Below are 17,555 nucleotides of genomic sequence, written 5' to 3'. Positions count from 1 at the left end.
CAAATGCAAGTAAACATTTGAAACATTAAAATTATCTTTATTTTTGCTGTAACGTTCACTACATTAACTTTCATTTTAATTTAAAACAAAATGCAATTACTATTTTCAACCGCTAGATGGCAGCTGTAGCCCTACTGACATGACTACTGGCAACGCAAGACTTGAAAGTTAGACATCGGGGACAGGGTCGACCAGATCTCGCGATAAAGACATCCGCCATTTTTAAACGAGGGATACGTTACGATTTCCGTCTTTCAGTGAGCAAAGGGCGAGAGTTTACTGCAAACTAGTGATGGCGAGATGAAGCTTTATGAAGCATTGAAGTTTTCCATCCAATTGGTTCACTCATGGGCCGAAGCTTCACGGTGCTTCATTTGCACTACTGTGCTATCAAGTGGACAATAAATGTAAAACAGGCAGTGATTATAACGGCAACATGGCTTTGGTGTGTGAAGCTTTGAATTGAATAAATTAATGAATGATGTTAGTGATGCCAATACATGACTGATTAGCTTTTTAATAAGGTGTCAGAAGGAAAGTGGAAACAAGGGAGAGGGTTATGATAACTTGGTTTGTGACTTTAGATAATAGAGAAAACATTTTATTCATCTTTATTTAAAAATAACCCTTCCACAGTGCTTCAGGCGGTTTCTTTTTTGGAGATGATTTTACCTGCTTTAGAAAATTATTATTATGGTAATATGGGGTAAGAGTTTAATTCTTACCAACACCACAAAATGTCAACACTTTATTTTCCTCTGTTTCATCACAATTTTTGAATTTATTTGATCAAAGCAATTCTGACATAAGTTGATAAACTTTTTTAGTCATTTAAAATGAGCTGTAGATAAAATCTAATTGTGTTCAAGATCAAAAGTCCACAAAATGTTGAGGAGGGTCCGTTGCATTTTGCTGCTCCTTTCGAATCGCACGCCAAACCCGCAAACCATCTCCTGAATGTCTATGAAGATTCTCATACATCCAGGTCATAGTTATCCAACGAAGGTTAAAATCAAGGGCAACTGGACTTGGTTGAAAATACTGGAAGACGTTTCGTCCCTCATCCAAAGGACTTCTTCAGTTCTGACTGACTGGCAGGGAAACTCAGCTATTTAACCTCAGTGGGGTCGTTATCCCGGGTCATCGATACCGCTGGTTCGTTAGTGTTCCTTGTTGCTGTGACGACAGTCGTTACAGTCGTTAAGACTACCTGTGGCCAAGACTGAACCACCCTCGTTGGTATCTTCACCTGAGGCCAATAGGTTACGTTTGTTTAGTTTCCTGGGAAGTGATGAAAGGACAGCATTGTAAGTGGGGGATAAGTGGTGGCGTAGACCCCCTCCCCTGTTCAATGACGGCTTCTCAACCCTGGTGTAGATGCTTCCTTGACACCTCTTTCAAACCATCCATCTTCTCTGTCTAAAATGTGCACCTGGTGGTCCTCAAACGAGTGTCCTCTGTCCTTCAGATGTAAGTAGACTGCAGAGTCTTGACCTGAGGAGTTGGCCCTTCTGTGTTGAGCCATGCGTTTGTGTAGTGGTTGTTTAGTCTCCCCAATATACAGGTCTGTGCATTCCTCACTGCATTGGACCGTATACACTAGATTGCTTTTCTTGTGTTTGGGTGTGCGGTCTTTGGGGTGGACCAGCATCTGAATCGGTCACGTACGTCAGTCTTCGAACGTCACCACATAGGCTACGTCATCAACACAAGCTTCGATACGCGCTTCACAAAAATCATCCTGTATTACTCGACACACGCTTCGAAGCCTCGATACGGACGGACACATCACTACTGCAAACACTGGAAGCAAAAGGACATTTACTTTGGTCTTGTAAGTATCTGTGTCTTTGTTTGACATGTCTTCATTATTTATCTACATTATATGTTAACGTGTAGGAACCGGGACATTTAAGCGGGTAACAGTGTAAAGTAAGGCACGTTGTGGTTAGCTTAACATGCTGCATGCAAGTGTAACTTAACGTTACTCCATGATACCCACAGGTTTCCTCATGCCTTACAAACTCTATATTATCTGAATTCAGAAGGGGTTAACATAAAACATGTACAACCTTACCTATTGTAATTTGTAATGAAAGTCACACATATATTCTCACTAGATCATTATGATATGAAAATATGAGTTTTTGACTTTTGACACTAAATATTTATTGCAAATTCTCCAGCATACAGTCAGCAAAGACAACAATAAATATTCAGAACAGAACACTTACATTCACCGCACATAGCTCTCTCAAAAGAATAAAAGCAACTTTCTCTATTTGGTTGTACTAATGCAACATGGCTTAAACATGTGTCCTGTTCAAGTATCTTTATATATTCCATATATAAAGATAAATGGGTCAGTAATAAATACTTTTAAATTAAAAAGAAAAAAACGTTATAAATTATTTTCTTTAACCTTCATTAGAATAATAATTAGAATTATATATATTATTAATTATAATTATATTGTTTGTTTTCATTTAAAATCATTTGATGATAGTCATGTCTTATGGGGAAACAGTCAACATAGTCAAATTATAATGTTTACTTATATTCATATTCTTACATATTCAACAGTTATGGATCCCATTTACCCGAGAGACTGGCGCCAACTGAGAGACCCATCTGATGCTCTTCCTGCATCAAGTAGCAGCTTAGATGAAGATCTAGATTTGGATGTAGCCAACCAATTTATTTTATCATTATTTATGTTTTTATTACCGCATGTTGTTAAAATTGTTTGTATTTTCATTATATATATGAACTGTTTTGTATTTATAATATTTTAGCAATAATTCTTTTATATTTTCATCATGTTGTATTATCTTAAGTTGTCTACGTTTTAATCCTTTTTCTTAATAAAATCTTTATATTTAATTTGTTTGGACAGATTACCATTTGTGAGAACCTGTTTTGTTTGAGTAAAAACAATCCTTTAGCCACAATTCTATTGTCTATTAGAGGTAGATATGTAGTCATTCAAAAGCTGTGTATTTGGTCTATTCTTGGGCTGTGGTTAGACGTCTATTAACTTTTCACTGACAGCCCAAATTCAACCTTGTTTTAGCCTAGACCCATTTTCACCATCTAATACACTTCTATATGTAGCCGTTCAATGGTGGTCTAATTGATGACTAGACTAGTTTTGGGCTATGGTTAGACGTCTACCAAACTTGCACTGACAGCCCAAATTCAGCCCTGTTTTAGCCTAGACGTCTGGGCTCTGTTTAGATGTCTATTAGACGTCTTTTAACCGTGAAATTGCTTGCTGGGGCAAGCTAACGCCAATGTATCACGTCGGCTAAATGCAGTCGTGTAACCTTATCATGTAACAAGCATGGATTACTTCAACTTCAAACTGATAAAAACATTACTTTATCATTTAGGGCTGTACGATTAATTGCATTTGCAATATTATCGCAATGTGATTAAACGAGATGTGGCTCTGTGCCTTTTTGAAGTACTGACCATTTTTAATCTCTAATGAGTCGTCGGAGGATGGAGACGGCAGTGCAAAGGGCTGCTAACATAACAAGTCGAGATTGAAAACATAAGGACTTGGGTCTTGACGAGCCTGATTCTAGTGTTGTTTTTGAGGTTTGTAGTTCATACGGCTCACAGGATATAAATAAAAACATATTATTGTAGGTTTTTATGGAGCCAAACCTATTGTAACATCAGTACATTTTGTGCAGACAGTCACGTCCGAGGGCAAAAGAATTTATTTACCATTTTAAAACTGCTATTTGATTGTGAACGAAGTCTGTAATATTTACTGTCTTTGACTAGCTGCTGTTTAACAAGAAAGACTGTTTAATGCTGTGGTCAGTTACTAACACTGCAGTAGTTTTTACGAAAACAACTGTTATTTAAGCAAAATGGTAAACACAGCACCACAGAGAGGATCTATATGTGCCTATAATAATACATGGTAACTGGGTCGTGCTGACGGGGGTTGTTGTCTGGAAAAATAAGTATAAAAAGCCTCATGCTTGTTGAGTTTTTCATTTAATTCTGTGAAATTATGATAAATCTGCATGTGTGTCATTTGTCATTCAGTGCTAGCAGCTGATATGAGCATCACCTCTGGTCCTTGACATTTTCACACTAATTGCAATTTTTTTTACGGGTTATGCCATCCTTCAATTGCGTTCCCTTTTTCCCCCTGTGCCTCCACAGAAGTAATGGACAGCCTCTGTAATTATGGTTCTTTTGAAAATGGGTCACTCTTTCTCTCGAGGTCCCTCCAAAACTATCTTTGAATGACTTTCTTCTTCTCTTGCATTTTCTCCTTTCCAGACCACCAAGGCAGTGAACAAAGGTGACTTCCCACTGGCCAACATCGCCTCCCGACGGGCTTTGTTCCTCGCTGCCCTCTCTATCACTATAGGCACCGGTGTGTATGTGGGGGTGGTGGTAGCTCTCATTGCCTACCTATCTAAACCAGGACACATATAGCAGCTGCACCTTCCCTCCACACTCCTCCGGGGAACCCAGGAGGAGAATAACCCCCTCTTGGGAACAGCATTGCTCCGGCAGACTTCGAAGGAAAGTTTTTCGGGGATGTACAGTTTTTCCCTCCACCTTCCTTTCTTTCCAGCTTTCTCTCCCTACAGGCCCTCTGTCAGCCAAGATTAGCCACAGTGACTGCAGATAGGTCAAGCAGGGGAATGAGAAGATGGGGAATTTGGTTGTTGTTGAGAGAGGGAGAGGGTATGAGTAATGGAAGTATTCCATGTTGGAGTCCAGTTTGCATCCCATTGACTTAAACACCTGTTGGCTTCATCCTCTTTTGGCTAGTTTTTAACTTCCAAGACCCCTACAGAAACACGGAGGTGGAAAGACTAAGACAAAAAGTCCTTGAACTGAAGGAGTTATTAAAGAGCAGAGGTTGAGAGGGGTTAGAAACCAACACAAGATCACTCTAAAACTAACCCGCTGTTGCTGTTATTTGAGATGCATTTAAAATTGGATCCTTTCTGTCTCCTCCTTTCATCTCAGTTTGCCACCCTGGACTGTCTTTAATAGATAGTGAGCTTTCCTCATCAACTCAAACAGCAAGACTGCATTTGTCTCTGGGCTGACTGGCTCACAGTGTATGACCACACTCGCAGATTCTGAAAGCATGACAAAGGATGGCTTTCATTTCCGAAGAATGCTTTAAAAAAAATATAGAACTACTGACGATAACTTCTATCAATGAACAATAAACGTCTGAGAGGGGGAAAAAACAATCAAATACGATCAGAGGCTGTTTCTTTTCTTATTCAACAATAAACACCGGCATGAATAACAAGAATCTGAGCGGCGCCTCAGGCCTGATTTTTACCTCTGAGAAGGTGTCCATCCATCAAAGACATGCCATGACATCTAACGAAATCTGTTCATGCCAGATATGGTTTGCCTGCGCACGTGCAAATGTGCTTTGTTTTTATGTTTGTCTTTTTGTGTTCCCTGCTGTCTAAAGGCACCTTGATTAATCTCGCTTTAAGCAATGTTCATTTAAAGCCTTTGATATAAAGCAGAGACGTGAGGTGGCCAGATGGTCAGAAATTCTGGGGGAAACTATGTACAGTGACTCCCAAAAACGCTGCATCTGGTAACACAATGTGAAATAAATCAGCCACTCACAATGGGTGAGGAAGTTATAAATCAGGTAGATAATGTCATTAAAAGGCAGGCCTTCCATATCCTCACAGTCTCGCAGATTTGAATTTAGCCGTGATCAATTATTCTCTGCATGACTTTAGCTGTGCCAGCAGTATACTGCTATGCATGATTGATTGGATTTTGAACATGTTTTTGTCAGATCATAAAAAAAGCTTAAATTAAAATTGATTAGGCTGTGAAGGGGCTTATATTTTGTGCCATACTTTAACTCACATTCCCTAATCCGGCAATTAAAACAGAGGGCGTTTTAGTGTAATAAACCATTGAGACATTTCAATTTGTCCCTTTCTCACAATTTCAAGAATTCTTACTCAGTTTGAAAAACAGACACTGAACAGACATATTCTCTTTGTATGAAGGGCTTATTAATAACTTAAGATTTTAGTTTGTGTTTTTGTACCATAGATTATATGTCAGGCAGATGCTAGTTCGAGTAGTGAAGCCTCAAGAGGTGACATTATACACTCAGTTTCCCTGCACAAGTCCTGCATTTGTCATACCTGACATTTATGGTGCATAATTAGCTCCCCATAATGGCTTTTTCTAAAGGAATGTGTACTCTCTGGAGCATAGCCCTAATATAGCACAACCACATTCATTTCATTAATAAGCCACTTTTGGCATTGCTGGTTGCTGTCAAACCTTGCAAGTAAACAATCCATTTACACATCCTCAGCTCTGCATTTTAAAATAAACATGTAAGTCAGTTCTGTTGTGCTAATGAAGAGTGAATATTGCCCATGTTCTCCACGAGGGGAATTTTCCAGTGTGCTTTGCTTAGATAAAACTGCAGCTAAGACTCCTAGCTTTTCTTAGAATTTTATTTTTGGCTTCCTGTATGAGTAAACACCCAGTTGTATTGTAATTAAAGGCAGTCAGCGAGGCCTATCGATAAACTGAATGCCAATTGATTTCTAGGTATTTGTTTGGAGCCCTAAGATTCACTTCATTGAGTTTCTGGTCATCTGAAAAGCTGGTGGTTACACTGTAAATGTTTGGCCTTATAACCTCTGATCCCCTCCCACCACCTGTTCCAGTGGTAACTCATGAGCTACTGATTCCACGTCAATGTACGCACACATCATGACCATCACTGTAACTAAACTGAAAGACTCCGTACGTTTGCTTTCATCTCTTGGAGAAAATGTTATTGCTGATAGTGATGAACATGCTTTGTGTTATGTAGCGTATCATTCAAATGATGTGGTTTTATCTGGCTTCTTTGGCAACCTGGTATTGTGCAATATATTACAACAGTATGTGGGGTGGGTTTCAATGCTGTTATTTTCATTCCTCAATGCCAGGGTGATAGCGCTCTCTTTGTGTCGTGCTTTTAAGCCAAATTAAAGAAGATGACATTTTTTTATTACAATCATGTTTGGGGGATTTCTTTCCTATCTTATGTGAAGGCAACATGTACATAGTGCAAATAAAGACATGTTCAAATGTAATGACAAATAAATCAGAAAGGAAGGATGGCCTTTCTTAAAAGCAAAAATTGTTTTTCTTTGTGGTTTATATAACGTGAAGTTCTATAGTCAGATTCATATCCAGAAAACCTTCCACAAAGAACTGTCTGAGTAATTGAGATGCTTGAGTTGTCCTTAAAGCAAAAGCAAATACAGACTGAGTCATGGAGTGTAGGTGGTTTTGCCAGAAAGAGACGGAGGAGCGGCTCTGAAATTTGTAGCTGCAGTGTTCTCATAGCTGCGTGCAGTAAAGTACACCTTTCTTTGTGCTGTCAACATCATGGCTGTTGAACATAAATACAGAGCTGCACTCAGCTCAACGTTTGACACACTGAACAACACAGGTCCAGGACAAACTGAGGTTTAGGATAGTCACATTCATGTAGGCCAAGAGAGCAGTGATTACAATGGAGTGGGTTTGGACTGTCAGTGGCTCCTAACCTTTTTTGTCTGGCCTACCCCCAAAGTTCTATAAGAAGAGCTCAAATACATCTTCATCAACACCACCCAAATATGTACTTATGAATGGATTATAAATTGGATGAACTATTTCAACTTTTAACTAACAAATTCAAATGCTTATTCATTACATTGAACTTTTTCTGTTTATTAATTACATTACTTTTCAAACCATTACTGTTAGCTAAGTGTTTCAACTGGTTATGTATTACTTAACGTTATAGCTAACTATTTCAACAGCTTATACTTTTAGCTATTTCAATGGTTAAATGGTTAAAAATGTTATTTAGAACTTTTCACTATTTCAAAACTGCATTTCAACACATTTTTACTATATATCTCTATTTCAACTATTAATTATTAACATTATAGCTAACTTATTTAACTGTTTCATTACTTGTAGGTAATTGCTTTTATGTTATAGCTAACTATTTCAAAACTGTTTATTCATTACTATAACAATTTCAAGCCACTCTTAACTATATATTTCAACCATTAATTAATTAATTTTTCTTCATTACTTGTAGGTCATTTCATTATTCATTATTTTTAGCTAACTATTTAAACCATTAATTATTAGATCCCAAGCATGAACATGCAAAGACCCTATAGAAACTGTCACGGCCTAAATGTTCCCAAAAGCTCACCAAGCTTTGCACACACGTCAGGCGTGGCGAAAAATTATGTATTTTAAGGGTCTTGCACATGGGCATGGCAAAATGGCTCCATAGAGCCACAATTGGAAAAAAATCAGCCCGTGCGCCATCTTCAACCTACATGTTCGAAATTTTGTGTGGACATGTATCATATCAAGACAGACAAAACACCTCAAGAACATATCCTAAACTCAACAGGTAGTCAGCCATTTTGAATTGAAAGTCCGTTGACAGGGTGCGAACTCCTCCTACAGTATTCATCCGATCGACTTCAAATTTCTGCTGTGCCTTCTAAAGGCATTGACGATGAAAGGTTGTGCTATCTTTGAGTTTTCGTCAATGGGCGTGTCCGTGGCATGGCGTTCAAAACTGATGACTCGCAATGAAACAGGAAGTTGTTATAACTTCAGTATACATGCTCACATCTGCACCAAACTTTACATGTAGGATAAGAGTCCTGCCCTGAACACATCCATATGCCAATATTCAAAGTCATAGCGCCACCTGCTGGCAACAGGAAATGTCATGTTTTACGCTATGAAGGACTACTCCTAGCAGGTTGGACATATCAACTTCAAAACTGTCCCAGAAAACCCTTAACACATTGATGAGGCCATGTTGTAAAACTTGAGTGAGTTTGCAGTTAACGGCGTGGTGGTGGCATGGTGGCGAAGTTAAACTCTTTGCCATGAAACAGGAAGTTGCTGTAACTTCAGTGTACATGCTCAGATCAGTATCAAACTTTACATGTTTCATAAGAGTCCTGCCCTGAACACATCTACAAGCCAATATTCACTCATAGTTGTAGTGCCATCTTCTGCCAACAGGAAATGACCTTCAACAAAGCAGCCCCCCTAGCACGTTTCACCTACATATACGACATTTCTGTGACACATGTATCATGTCCAGACGTACCAAAAAGCTTTCTGGAGTGATGCTCTAAACCCAACAGGAAGTCAGCCATTTTTAGTTTGATGGTAATTTTTAGATGATTTACACACGCCACACTTTAACGTACTCCTCCTAGAGAATTAGTCTGACCGACTTCAGATTTTTGCTGTCTAGTCTAATCCAACTGTTGATTAAAAGTTGTACAAAAGGTGAGTTTTTGAGAGACGCCGTGTCCGTGGCGTCCAGAATCGATGATTCACCATGAAAGAGGAAGTTGTTGTACCGTCAGTGTACATGCTCACACCTGCGCCAAACTTTATGTGCTTGATAATTAATATATTTTTTTTATCAAATCACAATTTCTCTGGTTAGGAATCACTAATCCACAACATTGAGTAACTCCTCACAAAATGATCCCATTTAGGTAAAAACTAAACCCCACATGCAGCAGAATTATTCTGTGTCAGAGCTGATTCTGAGGTATTATAGGTTGAAAATGGCTGTGTTGTGCCAGTGGAACATGCAACAACAGTGAGTGTGACTTCAGACCAGCTGGGGAAGAGCTCTCATTACAGGAGTGAGTAAGGGGTGAGTCACAAGCTGATGTCTTTGTCAGTGAACACGCTGCAGCACAATAGACTATGTTGAGATGCTTGCCTAGTCATCAGGGGTGAAAAATGCTCATATGAAACAGAACAAAGAACATGCTCCACTTTTTTTTTTACCAGGATATGCTAAACAGCCTATGTGCAACACACAGGCAGATTGAATTAATAAGCACTAGAGATCAAAAGAAGATTGTAGTGTTTCCCAGCGTTCAGTCAGTTTGCATGAGCAAACAAGACAGTGAGCAGGAAAATATTTTGCTCATCTTCTAATGTCTCTGATTTATGCAAGAGAGATTTCATATGCTTCCTTTAAAAATTATTTCTGTAAGTTATAAGTTCTTCAGAAAAAGGGCCTGTTATTATAAAATTACAAATAGAATCATCACATGCTTTCAATCATTACAGAATATAGAGTTGTTGTTTTTTTAGATTTGACTCAAAAAAGCTGTGCTGGGCGTCTTACTCCCCCAGTTCCTCTCTTCTGTGGATGAGTCAGTTTTCATCATTTCAACAACCATTTCTTGCTTGCATTAGATCATGCCAAAGATTATCATGGGAGAGAAGTGAGCCTCTCCTCATGTTTCCTACTGGAAGCTACAACACTAAACTACAGTCTTTTTCTGCAAGTGCAGTTCTTGAGATTGGTTATTGTATTTCACTCCAGGATGGTGCAATACCCTGGAAACCTCCACTTTATGAGCTCTCACACTTGCCCACACATGACAAAAGCTGCAAGTCAGGTGTGTTTTACAGCCTCCATTTGTATTGTCCACTGGTGGATTAGGCAAAACCAGGTGTAGAGCAGCTTCCACACTGTGGTCCAATTTGTGGTTTAATTACAGCTTGCATGGCACATATCCATCACTGATTGTTTTCTGAGTCTGATTCTTTTCTTAGCTGCCATTGTTTTCGCTGCAGGAAACATTCACTCTGTTTTTGTTTTTTTCCTACAGAGCCGGAGACGACAACCTTTTTAAACCAGAAGACAGAAACAGAAATGGGAAGAGACTGAATTTGATTGCAAATGTTTTAGTTTTGCTGGCAATCATATTGTTTTCCCAGCCTGCCAGAAGATTGAGGGGTGTAATACATAGTTCCAAAGTCCTCTTAAATCTTTTTGAGGTTTGTTTGGGGAGATAAAGTGCCTTCAAGGCACCCTATAAAGATTTTATACCAGCGAGGAAGCTTAGGAATGGAAACTGAAAAGCAAGCGAGTAGCCCCTTTTTTCAACCAAGGTAATTCCTGGCAATATTTCCCTACAGCTGTAAAATAAGAAACAATGCAAATCATTTTTCAAATATCCATACTTTGTTAACCTATTGTATTTGAGCCTGCCTTAGTTTTTCATTGATTTGGTAAAAAGAAATGAAAGGGATATGCTAATTTTTGGTTTTTAATGGAATTGCTTGGGGCATTAAAAGGGTTTTTTGGACATATTGCAACCTCAGATAAAGAGGCTCATTTAGCTTATGTGACTCAGGCACGTTTTAAAAATAGCACAATAAACTGGTTTTGAACATACCTTGTGAGTATATAATGCAAGACTATTTAAGAAAAAGGAGCTTAGAGGAGTGGGCATTGCCTTTTCTATTGAGAGGAAACTGAGCGTCTCAAAAGGTCCAAACCGTGAGGAAAACAAAAAGGCACGCAAATGTTATGTTCTCTAAATATTCTCATCTTCAATAAAAGGACTAGCCAGGCCCCAGGCTCTTTTGGCCACATTTCCATAGCAGTCCCTTATGCTACGGCTATAGATCACAAAAGCATTGTCATGAAAAACCCCTTTGGTGCAAACGTATTCCCATTTCCAAACTGAACACTGCTGTAGAGCTTTACCTATCTCTCCACCTCCAGTCTCTATATTTAGACTGTATATTCTTTGTGGGTATATTTGCTTTAACTTAACTCTGTCAATAAAGAAACCTCGGTGGAGGTCAGAAAAAGGTGTTCCAGCTGAATAACACTGATGAAAAGACGGTGCTGTATTTATAATTTTATTTCAGATATTCATGAGAAATAGTTAGAAATATCTACACTAGATTGAGAGACGTGTATTGACGTCCTCACTATTTAGTTTGGTAGCAGGTAACATTAAAGCAAATGTGAAATTTGTACTGTTTCTTGCTAAAGTCTGCAGAAGGCTAAGATATTGTACACATGAGGACCAATATAATCATCACTGGAGTCATAAATCCATGAATTACACCTGTAAATTTGATTTCCGGCATCATAAGAAATTATGTGGAAGCTAGTTTACTGTGAGACTGGATTTTTATATTACATCATGCCTGTACAATAGTGAACTCGTGGCAGTTTGAGTCCAGGGCAGATGCATGAAAGAGCACTTGAATTGAATTGCGCAATTATTATGTTTACTGTCTGTTTCTCAGTGCAGCATCAGGATCATGGTTTATCTTGTAGCAGCAGTTTCTTTATGCAGGTGGATTTCCAGGCTGTTACTGCTGTTGAAGAGCCAGTGAATAATGCAGGTCTGACTGAGAACCTCTCATACAGAGAAAAATCTCTTTTTATAAGTACAGCCTAAACCTAATGCTGCTTCACTGCTGGGCTCCATCCATGACTCTGCACACCTCTTGTAGAATATAGGCGGTGCAGTTCCAGGAAAGCCCTTTCAAATGCAATGCAAGTGAGGGATTTCATGTTTTCACATAACTCCAGCTTTTATCTTGTTTCTGCACTTGTCTGTAAGCAAAGGGAAAACAGGGGGCGAGATGGAACTAATTTTATGGATTTTGAAGCCCTCAGGAGAGAGCCAGATACCTCTGTAAAGATTTATTTATCAACTCAAAAGCAAGTAGGGGAAAGAAAACATGAGACTGTGCAAAGGAATCTATGTATGTCGCTATTCAAAGTCGGTCAGAGGCAGCAGTTGGGCGGCTGAAGAAAACATATCTTTTTTTGGAAGATAAGATAAAGTAAAAAGCCAACAAAGCAGTTATCACAGTGGGTAACAGATTCATTTTAGATGTTATATTATTCAGCTTTACTGGCCAGCGAATTGTTAGAATGGAACATTTGTGAAGCCTTTGCTTTACTTATGAATGGTTCAACATTTAGGCAAATATGCGTATTCTTAATGAAGCTACAATGAGCAGCCAGTTAGCTTAGTATAAAGACTGGAAACAGGGGGAAACAGCTAGCCTGGCTCTGTCCAAAGGTAACAAAATGCACTTACTAGCACCTACACTTAAAACTACAACATATCATTTTACACCAGTAGATATTAAATTGTTAAGTAGTAAAATTCCGCAGTACTGGTAGGTGAAGTTTGTTTGAATAGAACCAGGCTAGTTGTTTCCACGTTTTCAGCCTTTATGCTAAGCTAATCTAAATAGCTACTGGCTGTAGCTTCATATTTAGCACAAGGAGACGAGAGTGGTATCAATCTTCTTATCTAATTCTTGTCAAGAAAGCAAATTTTATTTCCAAAAATGTTGAACTATTTTTTAGGTCTTCTCTTTGACAACAAATGTGATGCTTAGCCTCTGCATGACAAAACTTAATAATCCACTTAAAGCTGCTGTAGAATGGAAAACTATATTTCCCTTGGCATAGTTAAATAAAGTAAGTAAGTAAGTAAGTAAAGTTTAGCACCTTTCACAGATAAAAATCACAAAGTGCTTCACAATAAGATGTAATACAACAAAGTAAAATACAATGCATAAGAAAATTTAATACAAATGGAAAACATAGAACAAAACCATAAAAAACCATAAAAATCATAAAAACCCCACGTCTAACTAAAATCCTGCTTGAATAGCAGCGTCTTCAGTTGCCTTTTAAAAGAATCAACAGAATTCACACAACGAAGAAAGGTAGGCAAAGCATTCCACAGCCTAGGTGCCACTGCTTGGAATGAACAATCCCCTCTGGTTTTAAAATGATGTGGGGAACGTCTCGGGTTACGTATGTAACCCTTGTTCCCCGAGAAGGGGAACGAGACACTGCGTCGGTGACGACACTCTGGGAACGCCTCTGGGCGTGGCAGGGCTGAAATCATGAATGAAACTACTCCAATCCTATTGGCGTTGCTAGAACGGTAGCGTGTGATGGCGTAACTGGAGGCGTATATAAGCACGCCGGCACACCGGACCCATTAGCTCTTTGCTATGAAGCAAGGCACTCCAGGCGGGGCGACGTGTGGCCGACCGACGCAGTGTCTCGTTCCCCTTCTTGGGGAACAAGGGTTACATACATAACCAGAGACGTTCCCCTTCGAAGGAACTCGAACTGCGTCGGTGAAGACACTATGAACGAGAATACCCACTATTCCATGCCGAAGCCTCCGCTTGCCCCCCCCCCCCCCCCCCCCCCCCCCAGCGTGCAGAAACCTGTAGGCACGACTAGGAGGAGAGCGCACGGGTGCCGGGTGCAGAAGGAAGGTCCAGACTGTAAAACCGGATGAAAGTGTGAGGAGTGGCCCAGCCAGCTGCCTCACACAAATCCTGGAGCGAAGCCCCTACGAAGAGGGCCCTAGAGGCCGCCATGCCTCGAGTAGAGTGCGCCCTTACGGCCATAGGTGAAGGTAACCCGCGCACCTGATAGGCCAGGGAAATAGTCTGAACAATCCAGTTGCTGATCGTGTGTTTAGAAGCGGGGAGCCCAGCCTTGGGGGACCCGAAACACACCAGCAACTGGTCTGGTTTCCTCCACCGGGAGGACCTCAGAGTGTAAATACTCAGTGCTCTGACCGGGCAGAGCAGATGAAGTCTCCCGTCCTCCGCCGTCACATGAGGTGGGGGATGAAACGCCTGCAGCACCATAGACCCTGCCAACCTGGACGGAACCTTAGGGACATAGCCCGGACAGGGGTGCAGGATGGCTCTGACCCTCCCCGGGGCAAACTCCAGGCATTGAGGAGAAACCGAAAGTGCCTGGAGATCCCCCACCCTCCTCAGAGAGGTGATAGCGAGGAGAAAGGCCATCTTAAGGGTCAGGTGCTTGGCCTCAGCCGACTAGGGGGCCTCGAGAACCACCGCCAGGTCCCAAGTGGGAACCCTGGAACGAGTCACGGGTCTCATCCTTCAGGCTCCACGGAGGAAGCGCACGACCAGTGGAAGCCTCCTCAGAGGCCCATCCCTCAGAGGGGTGTGGAACGCCACCACGGCAGCCACATACACCTTGAGTGTGGATGGGGAAAGGCCAGCAGAGAAACGGTCCTGGAGGAACTCCAGTACCATAGTCACCGGGCAGGTAACTGGGTCCACCGCCCGTTCTCTACACCAGGTGGCAAACACATTCCACTTCAGGCTGTACGTCCTTCTTGTGGACGGGGCTCTGGAGCTCAGCAGCGTCTCGACTGTCCCCGCCGTCAGGCCCGCCTCCAGGAACTGGGCCCCCTCAGGGGCCAGACCCACAGTCTCCACAGGGCGGGGCAAGGGTGAAAGACCTGGCCCTCCGCCTGAGACAGCAGGTCCCTCCTCAGGGGGACCTGCCATGGCGGGCCCTCGAGGAGCGATATTATGTCCGAGAACCACACTCGGGCCAGCCAAAACGGGGCTACCAGAAGTAGACTGACACCGTCCTGACGGACCCGCTCCAGAACCCCCGGGAGCAGAGCGACTGGGGGAAAAGCATACAGGCGCAGCCTCGGCCACATCTGCACCATGGCATCCAGCCCTAGCGAGGCTGGGGGCGAGAGGGAGAACCAAAGGGGACAGTGCGTAGTCTCTCGAGACGCAAACAAGTCCACGTCTATGGGGCCGAACCTTTTGCATAATAACTCCACCACCTGGGGGTGGAGTCTCCATTACCCGAGCCTCAGCCCCTGTCTCGACAGTAGGTCTGCTCCCTGATTCTGGGTCCCAGGGACGTATGTCGCTCTGAGGGACAGCAGTCTCTGCTGGGACCACAGGAGGATCTGATGTGCCAGTTTGCATAACGGGCGCGAGCGCAGACCCCCCTGGTGATTCAAATAGGCCACCACCGCCGTGTTGTCGGTCCTGACAAGGACGTGGCGACAGCGGAGAGCAGGCAGAAAACTCCTCAGAGCTCTGAAAACCGCCAACATTTCCAGGCAATTTATGTGCCAAGAAAAATGATGCTCCTGCCAGGAGCCTCTCGCAAAGCGGCCGTCCATGACCGCGCCCCACCCCGCGAGTGAGGCGTCTGTTTAAATAATTGTCTGGCGACATGACGCTCCCAACACGGGACCCTGGGACAAGAACCAAGGCTTCCTCCATACTGACAAGGAACGAAGGCACCTGCGCGTAACCCATATCAGATGAATTTCCCCTCGGGGAGAATCCCTTGGATTTTAGCCACCACTGCAGGGCTCTCATGTGCAGCAGGCCAGACGGGATTACGCTGGACGCTGCTGCCAGGAGACCCAACACCCTCTGAAAGTGTTTTACAGTGATGGTGCAGCCTAGCTTCACTCTGGTCACCGAGGACAAAATGGACCCGACGCGTGCAGGCGACAGGTGGGCCCGCATCGTCGTCGAGTCCCACACCACCCCTAGGAACGTAGTCCGTTGGGTGGGCGTCAGCACGCTCTTCTTCGCGTTGAACCGCAGCCCCAAACGCTGAAGGTGGGTGAGGACGACATCTCGATGCCGAACCGCTAACTCCCGAGACTGAGCCAAGATGAGCCAGTCGTCGATGTAGTTTAATATGCGGATGCCCTGGAGCCTCAGCGGGGCCAGAGCTGCATCCATACATTTGGTGAGCATGCTAGGAGAGAGTGCTAGGCCGAACGGAAGAACCTGATACTGGTACGCCGCACCCCCGAAGGCGAACCTCAGGAACTTCCTGTGAGAGGGACGGTTGGAGATGTGGAAATATGCGTCTCGTAGATCTATCGTGACAAATCAATCCTCGGATTGGATGTGACTGATGATGGCGGGGATGGTGAGCATCCTGAACCTGAATCTCCTCAGAGACTGGTTCAGGGACCGCAGATCTAAAATCAGACGCAATCCTCCGTTCTTCTTGGGAACTATGATGTACCGGCTGTAGAACCCGGACTCCCTGACTGGTGGGGAAATGAGTTCTATGGCCCCTTTCTCCAGCAGAGAGCAAACTTCTTGTCCCAACACCTGGCTCTGCTCTGAGTGCACTGCAGTCCAGACCACCACGTTGAATCTGGGGGGGCGGACCCGGAACTGCAGCCTGTAGCCCTCCATGACGGTGCACAGGACCCACGGGGCTGGTGGCCAGTGTTATGCGTAGGTCTCTGGCGGCACCCTGAAGCGGAGGTCCGCCAGGGAAAAAACCTGCCGAAAACCCGTGGAGTGTGAGCCAGGCCAGAGGTCGCGACCGGTGCATCGAGCAGGAAGCTCTTCTCCCTCTCCTGGATGCCCGATAGGTTGAGCCACAGGTGCCGCTCCGTGGCCGACATGAAGCGGCCGATGGCACGGGCTGTCTCTTTCGTAACTCAGAGAGACAAGTCCGTGGCTCTGTGGAGCTCAGCAACGTCCTTCTCAGAGGGGCCTGTCTTTCAGCAGGTCGGCCTGGTATGCGCAATCAGACGCAATCCTCCGTTCTTCTTGGGAACTATGAAGTACCGGCTGTAGAACCCGGACTCCCTGACTGGTGGGGAAATGAGTTCTATGGCCCCTTTCTCCAGCAGAGAGCAAACTTCTTGTCCCAACACCTGGCTCTGCTCTGAGTGCACTGCAGTCCAGACCACCACGTTGAATCTGGGGGGGCGGACCCGGAACTGCAGCCTGTAGCCCTCCATGACGGTGCACAGGACCCACGGGGCTGGTGGCCAGTGTTATGCGTAGGTCTCTGGCGGCACCCTGAAGCGGAGGTCCGCCAGGGAAAAAACCTG

The 17,555-nt window shown here is 43.1% G+C and overlaps 1 protein-coding gene across 3 annotated transcripts in view; it reads left to right on the top strand.

Moving 5' to 3' along the window:
* The window catches only part of syndig1l (synapse differentiation inducing 1-like), a 47,608-nt gene extending 36,770 nt beyond the window's left edge, over nucleotides 1–10,838 (top strand). The window contains exons 3-4 of one of the 3 annotated variants that reach the window (XM_046060800.1): nucleotides 4,306–4,402; nucleotides 10,713–10,838. In XM_046060800.1, coding sequence (XP_045916756.1) covers nucleotides 4,306–4,402; nucleotides 10,713–10,771 — 156 coding nt within the window. In that variant the 3' untranslated portion in view covers nucleotides 10,772–10,838. Of the gene's footprint in view, nucleotides 1–4,305; nucleotides 7,063–10,712 lie in introns of those variants that run through there. The other 2 variants (XR_006826766.1, XM_046060799.1) reach the window with 2 other exon arrangements.
* Nucleotides 10,839–17,555: the final 6,717 nt, after the last annotated feature.

The sequence above is a fragment of the Micropterus dolomieu genome, linkage group LG10 (genome assembly GCF_021292245.1).
Source record: "Micropterus dolomieu isolate WLL.071019.BEF.003 ecotype Adirondacks linkage group LG10, ASM2129224v1, whole genome shotgun sequence".
NCBI lineage: Eukaryota > Metazoa > Chordata > Actinopteri > Centrarchiformes > Centrarchidae > Micropterus > Micropterus dolomieu.
This window is presented reverse-complemented; position numbering and strand designations above follow the sequence as displayed.